The following is a 12901-nucleotide window of genomic DNA, read 5'->3' on the forward strand; positions in this document are numbered from 1 at the left end:
ATTTAAAAATCTGCATTTTTTGCTAGAAAACTACTATAATATATATATATATCTATCTATATATCTATCTCACATATATATATATCTAACTATATATATATCTATCTATCTGTATCTATATCTATATGTGTTTTGTTTTTTTTTGTTTTTTTTTATTTAAGCAGAGACCTTGGAATATAAAACAGTTGTTGCAATTTTCATGTTGCATGATATTTGTGCTGCAGTTTATCAAACACATTTTCAGGAAAAAGTGCACTTAAATGAATTTTAGGACACACAAGCGCCCAATTTTTAGTAAAACATAAAAATTGATGTTATGTCGAGTAAATAGATAATTACCATGCACACGTTTAAAATGGCAGACGCCTGTGAAATGGCACCAAACTACAGTACCTAAAAATCTCCATAGCCAGCACTTTAAAAGCCTTTCCAAGTTACCACTTTAGGTTTGGCACTGGAATTATTGCTCCCATGCGGATGCTCCTGGTGATCTCACATGAGTTTTGCGATCACCGTTTACATTTGCATTCAATTGAACTTTATTGCTATCACAAGGCATAAGCACCATGACAGACCCTGTTTATAAACAGATCTGGGGATTTTTTTTAGATCTCATATCTCCCCTCTGTCCTCCAAACTATCTGAACAAACCAAGATCAGTTTGATCAGATGCGCTAACAACTTGGTAATAGTTTGTAAAAAACAAACTGAAAAGGCTGCTTCCTGTTTCTCACATCACTGAGAGGAGGCGGGTACGGATGTATCTTTCTCCCCTCAGCACACCGGCAATACTGGGCTCCTCAATTGCTCAGGAGAGCCCAGTAAAGAAGACAGATGGCGGCAGGGGGGTAACTGCTTCCAGCTGCCTGTAAAAGTGATCCAGCAGCTGTATAGCCACTTGGATTTTTTCTATGTAGGGAATCTCCTGCAAAAAAAAAAAAAATAATCTCTCAACCACTGCTGCAGCAATAACCAAGATATCACCCTTCCCATCCGAGGACATACAGTATCTCACATTTTTGTAAATATTTTATTCTATCTTTTCACATGACAACACTGAAAACATGACACTTTTCTACAATGTAAAGTAGTGAGTGTACAGCTTGTATAACAGTGTAAATTTGCTGTCCCCTAAAAATAACTCATCACACAGCCATTAATGTCGAAACCGCTGGCAACAAAAGCAAGTACACCCCTAAGTGAAAATGTCCAACTCACTTATGTGAGATAATGTACTTGTACCTACAATGGACAGGAACATTACTATCCTAAAACCCAAAAGGCAAAGCCTGCTTTGAGCACACTCCACCTACACTACATTTTCTTCAAGATTGCAGATCCCCTTTTAACCTTGTTTAAAAAAAATAGATTTTTGGTTTAACTGTAAAGTCCTTTCCTTTGAGTACATCCCAGGGTAACGAGCATCTTCATATCCATTACAATAGAGTTATACATCTACCTTCAGTTGATTGGACACTGGCAAAAAAAATAAAAAGGGAAAAAACAAAAAACTGAAGTCCCCACCTAGGCATAACCCCTCCCCATCCGGTAAGGCTTCAGTTTTTGTAGAAAGCAGGGGGGGGGGGGGGTCTCCATCTTGTGACGTACCCCAGGAGAAGGTGTATGTCTCATTTATCATACAATTCTCACTCTCTACACTCTGTCACAGATTACAAAATAACAAATGCACATATTTTTGCAGCTTAAAAAATGTGCATTTATTTATTTATTTTTTTAAACAGGAGCCTGTAAAGTCTTCTAAGCAGGCTAATACACACTCCCTCCAGTTTTCAGCTCGTATCTCTGTATGCGCTGTCAGGCTGGAAGGAGTGTAAATGGACTACGAGCATGGTGATCAGTACCCTTGGGGGCCTACTCAAAATACTGCCGCAGCGGCAGATGGGACTTGCAGAACATGCTACACCCTAAATATGGGTGTAAAATGTAACATGACTGCGATTCTGTCCATGATCTTAAATCACACTGCAATAGTGGAAAAATGCACTGTGCATTTTCAGGTCCCATTCACTTTAAATGGCACCTAAACGTAGTGCGGCTCTGCTGTGATTGTCGCATGATAAAATCACACTGCACCACATCACGCAAAGTTTGTCGTCCACAAATGTGCAGAAGCTTCTTTTGGGGGACAAGCTTCAAGCAATGCTGTTTGCCACGATTTATCATGGCAAAGCCAAACCTGAGATCCCAAAATGCCAGATATTAATGGGGCTTTAAAGTGTATGTCTGAGCATAATAAAATAAAAAAAAACATTTACAACGCATGCACTTTTCCCCATGTTTTAACACTTTTAAAAACACTACAAGTACAAATACATTTTGATCTCCAAGAAATCTAGTGTGATTTTAACTTCCTATTTGGGCTGTCAAGAGAGTGTCTCTGCTGTAAAGTCATTGACAGCCTAATTCAGATGGGTGCTGAGGCCAGTTCACCGTGAATTGACTGTTTATGGGGCTGGAGCCACCTTGTTCAAGCAGCCTATACAAGTCCATTGGGACACAATCGCTGTATGCACACAGCAGCTTTTCATAATTTGATATGAGTGCAGGAGAGTGGTCCTAAACGCCAACAGCGTGTGTGTGTGTGAGTGTGAGTGAGAGAGAGAGAGAGAGAGAGAGAGACCGCTCACCCAAGCGCCTGTCAAATTAGGACAAATGATTGTGTCTGTACAGCGGCTGCCTTCCCACATATTTATATAGACATCCTGTGGCCCTGGCCATTTAAACAGCCGATTCACAGTATACAGGCCTGAGCGCCCATGTGTATAAAGCCTAAGGTTTCAGAAGAATAAAGCCAGGGGAAAATCTATTGCTTGGTCTGTTTTTTTTCTGCACAGAATCATGCATGTCTTTGATATGAGCATATATGCTTATGCACCAGTAACTAAAAATACAAAGATTGTGCAGACATGCCTGACCATCTATGGCTGGCTATAGATGTACAAGAACATTATACAGTGCATGTTAAATGTAAATCCCATGACCCTGCCATCCGGCTTTCTCATCAACTTCCTTGTCAGCAATACAGACCGCAGACAGAGAATGCAAGGAACTTACTACTACCCAGCCTTCCGAGGGAAGAATAAAGTTTAAAATCTTTTGGAGCTCTAAAATTGTTGTACATGCATCAGTGCAGAATAATGACTGTCTTAGTCTCCAGCTCAGAGCATGCTTCAAGGACAGGCTTTATACTTCATGTCCAGGCACAGTACCCTTCAACTCCAGAAGTAAACAATGCCCAGCAATCAAGGGAAGTTTTCTTGGTCTGCACCTAAGGTCTGTTGAAGAAAATAGCAGGAAAATCCTTATCTGGTAAAAGGTACTCTTACCATTCAAGTTTTTCAAAGCTCTCTCTGCATCACGCCTATTCATAAATGCAACAAAGCCACAGTTCCTTTCCCGTGCTCTCTCCTCATCTGTCCGTGGCCACATGATTTTAACACTAGCCAATGGCCCAAACTTTCCAAATTCATGACACAACATCTCCTCGTTCATCTAAAAATTCAAGAAACATTTTAATTAAAACATTAAGTATCTTTGATCCTTTAGTAATTGTCATCACAACAAAAAAGCCTGGAAAAAATTAATTCTGATCAAGAAGGCAAAATTTAAAAAAAAACACAAATAAAAAAGAAACAAACAAACCCCATTAAGTCCCCATTTACAGTATATTGAGCCACTGAGGTGTTGCCTAATAGTATCTGATACCCTTCTGCATGTTATAACAATTTCTTTACCCTTGTGTAACATTATAGCTCATGTGCATTGGATGTGCCTACCTGGGGCTTTTTTAGATTAACACTGACTTTAAGTGGATGTAAAAGTTGATTTTTCAGTGTGTTTTGGATCATTGTCCATCTGTACTGTGAAGTGCCATCCAATCAACTTTGCTGCATTTGGCTGAATATCGGCTGACAGTACAGGTGAAACTCAAAAAATTAGAATATCATGCAAAAGTTCATTTATTTCAGTAATGCAACTTAAAAGGTGAAATATATGAGATAGACTCATTACATGCAAAGCAAGATAGTTCAAGCCGTGATTTGTCATAATTGTGATGATTATGGCTTACAGCTAATGAAAACCCCAAATGCAAAATCTCAGAAAATTAGAATATTGTGAAAAGGTGCAATATTCTTGGCTCAAAGTGTCCCACTCTAATCAGCTAATTAAGCCATAACACCTGCAAAGGGTTCCTGAGCCTTTAAATGGTCTCTCAGTCTGGTTCAGTAGGAATCACAATCATGGGAAAGACTGCTGACCTGACAGTTGTGCAGAAAACCATCATTGACACCCTCCATAAGGAGGAAAGCCTCAAAATGTAATTGCAAAAGAAGTTGGATGTTCCCAAAGTGCTGCATCAAAGCACATTAATAGAAAGTTATGTGGAAGGGAAAAGTGTGGAAGAAAAAGGTGCACAAGCAGCATGGATGACTGCAGCCTGGAGAGGATTGTCAGGAAAAGGCCATTCAAAAGTGTTGGGGACTTTCACAAGGAGTGGACTGAGGTTGGAGTCAGTGCATCAAGAGCCACCACACACAGACGGATCCTGGACATGGGCTTCAAATGTCGTATTCCTCTTGTCAAGCCGCTCCTGAACAACAAACAATGTCAGAAGCGTCTTACCTGGGCTAAAGAAAAACAGACTTGGTCTGTTGCTCAGTGGTCCAAAGTCCTCTTTTCTGATGAGAGCAACTTTTGCATCTCATTTGGAAACCAAGGCCCCAGAGTATGGAGGAAGAATGGAGAGGCTCACACTGCAAGATGTTTGAAGTCGAGTGTGAAGTTTCCACAGTCTGTGTTGATTTGGGGAGCCATGTCATCTGCTGGTGTTGGTCCACTGTGCTTCATTAAGTCCAGGGTCAACGCAGCCATCTACCAGGAGATTTTGGAGCAGTTCATGCTTCCTTCCGCAGACGAGCTTTATGGGGATGCGGACTTCATTTTCCAGCAGGACTTGGCACCTGCCCACACTGCCAAAAGCACCAAAACTTGGTTCAATGACCATGGGATTACTGTGCTTGATTGGCCAGCAAACTCGAATGACCTGAACCCCATAGAGAATCTATGGGGCATTGCCAAGAGAAAGACATGAGACCGAACAATGCAGAAGAGCTGAAGGACGCTATTGAAGCATCCTGGTCTTCCATAACACCTCAGCAGTGCCACAGGCTGATAGCTTTCATGCCACACCGCATTGAGGCAGTAATTGCTGCAAAAGGGGTCCAAAGCAAGTACTGAGTACATATGCATGCTTATACTTTTCAGAGGTCCGATATTGTTCTATGTACAATCCTTGTTTTATTGATTGCATGTAATATTCTAATTTTCTGAGATTGTGGATTTGGGGTTTTCAAAGCCATAATCATCACAATTATGACAAATCACGGCTTGAACTATCTTGCTTTGCATGTAATGAGTCTCTCTCATATATTAGTTTCACCTTTTAAGTTGCATTACTGAAATAAATGAACTTTTGCACGATATTCTAATTTTTCGAGTTTCACCTGTATATCTCTAAACACTGTAGAATTCATCCGGCTGCTTCTGTCACATCATTAATAAACACCAATGGTCCAGGGCCACTGGAAGCCATGCATGCCCATGCCATCACACTGCCTCCACCATGTTTTACAGATCATGTTGTGTGCTTTGAATCATGAGCTGTTCCAAGCCTTCTCCACACTTTTTTCTTTCCGTCATTCTGGTACAGATTAATCTTTGTGTCATCCATCCAAAGACTGCTTTTCCAGAACTGGTCTGGCTTTTTTTTTTTTTTTATGTTTTTTGGCAAAGTCTAATCTGGCTTTTCTATTCTTCAGGCTTATGAATGGTTTTGCACCTTGTGGTGAACCCTCTGTATTTACTCTCGTGAGGTCTTCACTTGATCGTAGACTTTGGCAATGATACACCCATCTCCTGGAGAGTGTCCTTCACTTGTCTGGATGTTGTGAATGGGTTTTTATTTACCATAGAGAGGATCCTATGATCATCCATCACTGTTGTCTTCTGTGGACGTCCATGCCTTTTTATGTTGCCGAGCTCTCCAGTGCGTTCCTCCTTCCTCATAATGTACCAAACTGTTGATTTGGCCACTCCTAATGTTGCTGCCATCTCTCTGATGGATTGGTTTCATTTTTGAAGCCTTACAATGGCTTGTTTCACTTGCATGGACAGCTCCTTTGAACGCCTGATGTAGGTTCACAGCAATAGATTCCAAATGCAAATACCACAATCGGTATTTGCATTAGAATCAACTCCAGACCTTTTACCTGCTTAACTGATGAAGAAATAGCGAAGGAGTAGCCCACACCTGGCCATGAAACAGCTTTTGATTAAATTGTCCAATTACTTTCGATACCTTGAAAAAAGGGGGGGGGGGATCTACTTTTAAGAGCTGTAATTCCTAAACCCTTCCTCCAATTTGGATGTACATACCCTCAAATTAAAACTGAGAGTGCGCACTTTCAGCCCATATCCATTATATAACTATAGTTTGAATATGTTTTGGTCAATACCTGAAAAAAAACTAAAATTGTGCCTGTGTCCAAATATAAATGGACCCAACTGTATATACATTAAAATAAAAAAAATTCCAGTATATATAAACCGCCATTTGTAGACGCTATAACTTTTGCAGCAACCAATATATGCTTGTGATTTTTTTTTTTTTTAACAGAAATATGTAGCAGAATATATTTTGGCTTTTTTTTTTTAATGTCAGTGTTTTTTCATTTATAGTGCAAAAAAAATGAACTGAACTGCAGAGGTGATCAAATACCACTAAACGAAAGCTCTATTTGTGGGGAAAAAAATGACAAATTTTATGTAGAGCATTGTATGACTGTGCAATTGTCAACTAAAGTAACGCAGAGCCATACCGCAAAATAATGGCCTGGTCAGGAAAGGGGGGTAAATCTTCTGGAGGGCAAGTGGATAAAAAGGCAGAAAAAAAACCTTCTGAAAAGAGGTGGACTACAAATGTTGTAAAAACTTTGAAGTGGAATGTAAGAGCGGTAATAAGTCCACATGGTCGGGGCTGAGGATGGCTTTTTATTTATTTTTTTTAAATTAACTTTTTACAAACTATGTTGCTGGCAGCAGAGAATGGTCGCTCTGATGACAGAGGTACCTGGGGTACACAAGTAGGATTTTGCTAGGTTTTTTCAAGGTACAATATTTCTTAGTTACTCTTCCACCAATTTAAATGGTTTTTCTCCTTGGCAAAGGGCTTCACTGTAAAATAAGCCTGGACTTCACTTTACTTGACTATTAATATCCTCCTCAAGTTGCCTCTCTTTAGTCTACTGCTCACTGCTGCACCCAGATTAAAGGAGTGGGTCAAGCAGAGATGCTGCAGATGTTGAGGGTACAGCAACTCAAGTTACAGGTTAAGTGAATATTTGCTGCTATACCATCTACCTTCATAACACGATTCGCTGTCTGCACCTAAGCCTGTACATTTATAATTTGCTCTGGTGTTAAAATTGTAACTGCTTGCCAACCGTATAACTTACATATACGGCAGCAGAGTGTCTCTCCTGCACTGGATCATGTAACTAGTACTTGATCAGTGTGCTCGGACAAAGGGCATACGTGCCCGCCTGTGCTGTGAATCGTTAATGATTGTCCACCAGGACCTAGTGATCGGTGCTGAACACAGCTCTGTCGTAAGCAATACAGAGCTGTATTCACTAAAAGGAGATCTTGCTGTGTTTTCATTCCCTGCTAAGCAGGGAATAAAAATAACAAGATCCTTAGTAAAAGCAGCACATATTACACACATTACCCATTGTTAGGCACACAGTTAACCCCTTGATCACCCTAGATGTTAATCCCTTCCTACCCAGTGTCATTATTACAGTGACAGAATTTAATATGTGCAGACCACTGTATTAATGTCACTGGTGATGTCAATGGCAGTTAGTCAGTTCCCACCAGAGTCTTTTAGTGTCAGATTGCCCGTGGCACTATTGCAGTACCGTTATAAGTCACTGATCACCCCCCCCCCCCATAGTAGTAAAAATAAAAATTCCAATAATATATCCCATAGTTTGTAGATGCTAGATCTTTTCATGCAATCCAACCAATACACACTTATTAGGAATTTTTTTTTTTTATTACCAGAGACATGTAGCAGAATATATTTTGGGCAGAATGTATTAGGAGATTTATTTTTTTTTATTGGGTAAGTTTTATAACAGTAAAAAATACTTTTTTTTTTTTAACTTGTCGGCCTTTTTTCATTTTATGTTGCAAAAAAAATAACTAGATGCACTTGTGTCTTTTTTCAACCAGACTATTTAACTATGTAATCAAATGCCACCAAAAGAAATCTAATGTGATAAAAAAATTATATAAATTTCGTGTTGCATACTGAGCAATTGACAAATTTAAAAAAAATGGTTTGGTCAGGAAGGGGGTAAATCCTTCCAGAGGACAAGTTGATAATCTTCTAAATCTTGAGTCCTGAGCAAGAATTACAGTGTTAGGGACCCCTTATTGATCCCCTTTCATCTGCTTTGAAGCTGGCCTGTTGCAGTGACTTGGATGCCTTTTAGCGCAAAGGATTCAAAAGAAGCACTCTCACTGGACAGCAAGAGCCCCTTCCAAGTGTAGGAACAGATGATAGAGTAAATGGATAGAAAACTGGCTAAAAGATTGTATTCAAAGAGTAGTGGTTAATGATTCATACTCTGAATGGTCTAGGGTCATCAGTGGTGTACCCAAAGGTTCAGTGTTGGGACCCTTACTTTTTCATATATTTATAAACGATATAGGGACTGGGCTTAAAAATCCCATTTCAGCCTTTGCAGATGACACCAAGCTGTGCAGTGGAATAACGTCCTTACAGGATGTCTTCAACATACAAGCCAGCCTGAATGCACTGTTTAATTGGGAAACTATGTGAAAAATGAGGTTTAATGTTGAGAAATGTACAGGTGAAACTCGAAAAATTTGAATATCGTGCAAAAATTTATTTATTTCAGTAATGCAACCTAAAAGGTGAAACTAATATATGAGATAGACTCATTACATGCAAAGCAAGACAGTTCAAGCCGTGATTTGTCATAATTGTGATGATTATGGCTTACAGCTCATGAAAACCCCAAATCCACAATCTCAGAAAATTAGAATATTACATGCAATCAATAAAACAAGGATTGTACATAGAACAATATCGGACCTCTGAAAAGTATAAGCATGCATATGTACTCAGTACTTGCTTTGGACCCCTTTTGCAGCAATTACTGCCTCAATGCGGTGTGGCATGAAAGCTATCAGCTTGTGGCACTGCTGAGGTGTTATGGAAGACCAGGATGCTTCAACAGCAGCTTCAGCTCTTCTGCATTGTTCGGTCTCATGTCTCATCTTTCTCTTGGCAATGCCTCATAGATTCTCTATGGGGTTCAGGTCATTCGAGTTTGCTGGCCAATCAAGCACAGTAATCCCACGGTCATTGAACCAGGTTTTGGTGCTTTTGGCAGCGTGGGCAGTTGCCAAGTCCTGCTGGAAAATTAAGTCAGCATCCCCATAAAGCTCGTCTGCGGAAGGAAGCATGAACTGCTCCAAAATCTCCTGGTAGATGGCTGCGTTGACCCTGGACTTAATGAAGCACAGTGGACCAACACCAGCAGATGACATGGCTCCCCAAATCAACACAGACTGTGGAAACTTCACACTGGACTTCAAGCATCTTGCAGTGTGTGCCTCTCCATTCTTCCTCCATACTCTGGGTCTTTGGTTTCCAAATGAGATGCAAAAGTTGCTCTCATCAGAAAAGAGGACTTTGGACCACTGAACAACAGACCAGGTCTGTTTTTCTTTAGCCCAGGTAAGACGCTTCTGACGAAGTTTGTTGTTCAGGAGTGGCTTGAGAAGAGGAATACGACATTTGAAGCCCATGTCCAGGATCCATCTGTGTGTGGTGGCTCTTGATGCACTGACTCCAACCTCAGTCCACTCCTTGTGAAAGTCCCCAACACTTTTGAATGGCTTTTTCCTGACAATCTTCTCCAGGCTGCAGTCATCCCTGCTGCTTGTGCACCTTTTTCTTCCACACTTTTCCCTTCCACATAACTTTCTATTAATGTGCTTTGATACAGCACTTTGGGAACATCCAACTTCTTTTGCAATTACCTTTTGAGGCTTTCCCTCCTTATAGGGGGTGTCAATGATGGTTTTCTGCACAACTGTCAGGTCAGCAGTCTTTCCCATGATTGTGATTCCTACTGAACCAGACAGAGACCATTTAAAGGCTCAGGAACCCTTTGCAGGTGTTATGGCTTAATTAGCTGATTAGAGTGGGACACTTTGAGCCAAGAATATTGCACCTTTTCACAATATTCTAACTTTCTACGATTGTGGAATTGGGGTTTTCATGAGCTGTAAACCATAATGATCACAATTATGACAAATCACGGTTTGCACTATCTTGCTTTGCATGTAACGAGTCTCTCTCATATTAGTTTCACCTTTTAAGTTGCATTACTGAAATAAATGAACTTTTGCACGATATTCTAAGGCTAAAATTCCTCTCTTGTATTAAAAGAGGTATAGAGAGAGAGAGAGAGAGAGAGAGAGAGAGAGAGAGAGAGAGAGAGAGAGAGAGAGAGAGAGAGAGAGTTTTACCCCTGTACAAATCATTAGTAAAACCTCATCTGGAATATGCAGTTCAGTTTTGGGCACCAATTCACAAAAAGAACATTGGGGAACTTGAGAAAAGTACAGAGAAGGGCAACTAAACTGATAAGAGGCATGGAGGAGCTCAGCTATGAGGAAAGATTAGAGGAACTGAAATTAATCTCTATTGAGAAGAGGTGATTAAGGGGGGATATGATCAACATGTATAAATACATCAGTGGTTCATATAGTGAACTCGGTGTAGAGTCATTCACCCTGAGGTCATCACAGAGGACAAGGGGGCACTCTTTACATCTGGAGGAAAAGAAATTTAATCTCCAAACATGGAAAGGTTTCTTCAGTGAGAGCTGTGAAAATGTGGAATAGACTCCCTCAAGAGTTGGTTCTGGCCAGCTCGGTGGATTGCTTCAAAAAAGGCCTGGATTCTCTCTTAGATACACAAAATATAACTGAATACTAACAATTATAGGTAAAGTTGATCCAGGAAATATTTCGATTGCCTCTCGGGGGATCAGGAAGGAATTTTTTTCCCAGCAGGAGCAAATTGGATCGTGCTTTGCTGGGGGGTTTTTTTTGCCTTCCTCTGGGTCAACTGTGGGTATAGGATTATAACTTTTTTTTTTCCTATGGTTGAACTGGATGGACTTTTGTCTTTTTTCAGCCAGACTATGTAACTATATGCAATATACTCTTAGTCACTGAACACATTAGCACATTCAAAAAGGGCTTAAGAGCAGTAGAAAGTTCTTCACGAATACTCCACTAGTCTGGTTTTAAGATCAGATAAATGCTTGCCCCTTTGTGTAACTGTTGGGTCACAGAGAACTGCAGTTACAAGCCACCAGTCTGTCAACCATATAGTAAGTGCTATTCTACATTGAAGAAGCTTGTGCTCAGATATACCCAGTGTTAATTGCAATGTCAAATTTTGATTTAGTTTTAGTCACAGTCTTATGACTAAAATGCCATTTTAGTTTTAGTCTCAATTTAGTCATCTGAATTGAAACAAAATTTTTTTTTTTTGCAAAAACTATGACAAATATTTTCGTCATCAAAATTAACACTGGACATACCCATTTACTGCTGCTTCTCTTTTAATTTGCTGCTGGCTAGCAGACTTTTTTTTTTCTTGTAACTACTTCAGTACTGGGCACTTTTACCCCTTTCCTTGCCAGGTCAATTTTCAGCGCTGTCACGCTTTGAATGACATTTGTGCGGTCATGCAACACTGTACCCAAATTATTATTTTTTTATCACCAGATAGAGCTCTTTTGGTGGCATTTAAATCACCACTGGGTTTTTTGTTTTTTTTACTAAACAAAAAAAGACCAAATATTTTGACAAAAAAAAAAACCACAACATTTTTTCTTTGTTTCGGTTATAAAATTTTGCAAATAAGTAGTTTTTCTTCAAGGTCACAGAGCACTCCAAATTTATGCCCCAGGGGGCGCACACAGGGACAGCTATAAATGCCCTCCCAGAACAAGAGAACCGTGCTGTAGCCATCTTTCGGCTATAGCATGGTATTAAAGTGCTTACAATGTTCGACTAGTCCTCTTACAGCATTAACAGCTAAGTTCCTAAATTCTTTCACGTAGCACTAATCACTAGCTGCAAGGTGTGGTCAGTGCAGCAGATACTGGTCCACCCCATGCTTGTCCTCCAGGATGTTTGCAGCTTTACATTTAATTGCACTGCTTTAGTTTACAACTAGTCTAGCAGCTTCTCTAAGTTCAGATACTGATCTTCCCAGCACAGAGCCCTTACACAACTTCCTTCTGCCCAGGACTACATGTCCCATGACACCCTAAGCCAATGCCGACTACAAGCAGCCATGGTGACACACAAGGCATACTGTGTTGTCACTATCAGGAAGCTGCTGAGTAATGACGTGCAACCAATCCTGGAGATTGCAAGTACACAGGAAGTGGCTGCAAAAGACTGCAGAAGATCAGCAGCACTAGGCTGCAACAAAGGATGAAAACGTGCTGTAATATACTGTAGGTTTGAGACATTTGTTTGTAATACAGAATGCTTTGCCAAACTAAATGCTCTTCAGTCTCCAAGCAGAGTTTTTGTTTTTTTTTAATACACCTAAAGTGTTTTTTTTTTTTAAAAGGTGATCTAACACTGTACATCCTCCCTACCCCCCAATCCCTGCTGTACTTACCTTAAGAGATGCTGAGCAGTTAGTGCCCTTGCAGCCTGTCCAGCTAGCGGGGGATTTGAAATCCCTGCT

General features: G+C 40.2%; 1 protein-coding gene across 4 annotated transcripts in view; it reads right to left on the minus strand.

Moving 5' to 3' along the window:
• U2SURP (U2 snRNP associated SURP domain containing) overlaps positions 1 to 12901 on the minus strand; it is an 88203-nt gene that overhangs the window by 42004 nt on the left and 33298 nt on the right. For all 4 annotated transcript variants that reach the window (XM_089672562.1, XM_089672560.1, XM_089672561.1 and 1 more), the window contains exon 9: positions 3348 to 3513. In XM_089672562.1, the coding sequence (XP_089528688.1) occupies positions 3348 to 3513 (166 nt within the window). The remainder of the gene's footprint in view (positions 1 to 3347; positions 3514 to 12901) is intronic.

Source organism: Staurois parvus, unplaced genomic scaffold, assembly GCF_062004578.1.
Source record: "Staurois parvus isolate SC_StPar_1 unplaced genomic scaffold, SC_StPar_1.0 ptg000131l, whole genome shotgun sequence".
NCBI lineage: Eukaryota > Metazoa > Chordata > Amphibia > Anura > Ranidae > Staurois > Staurois parvus.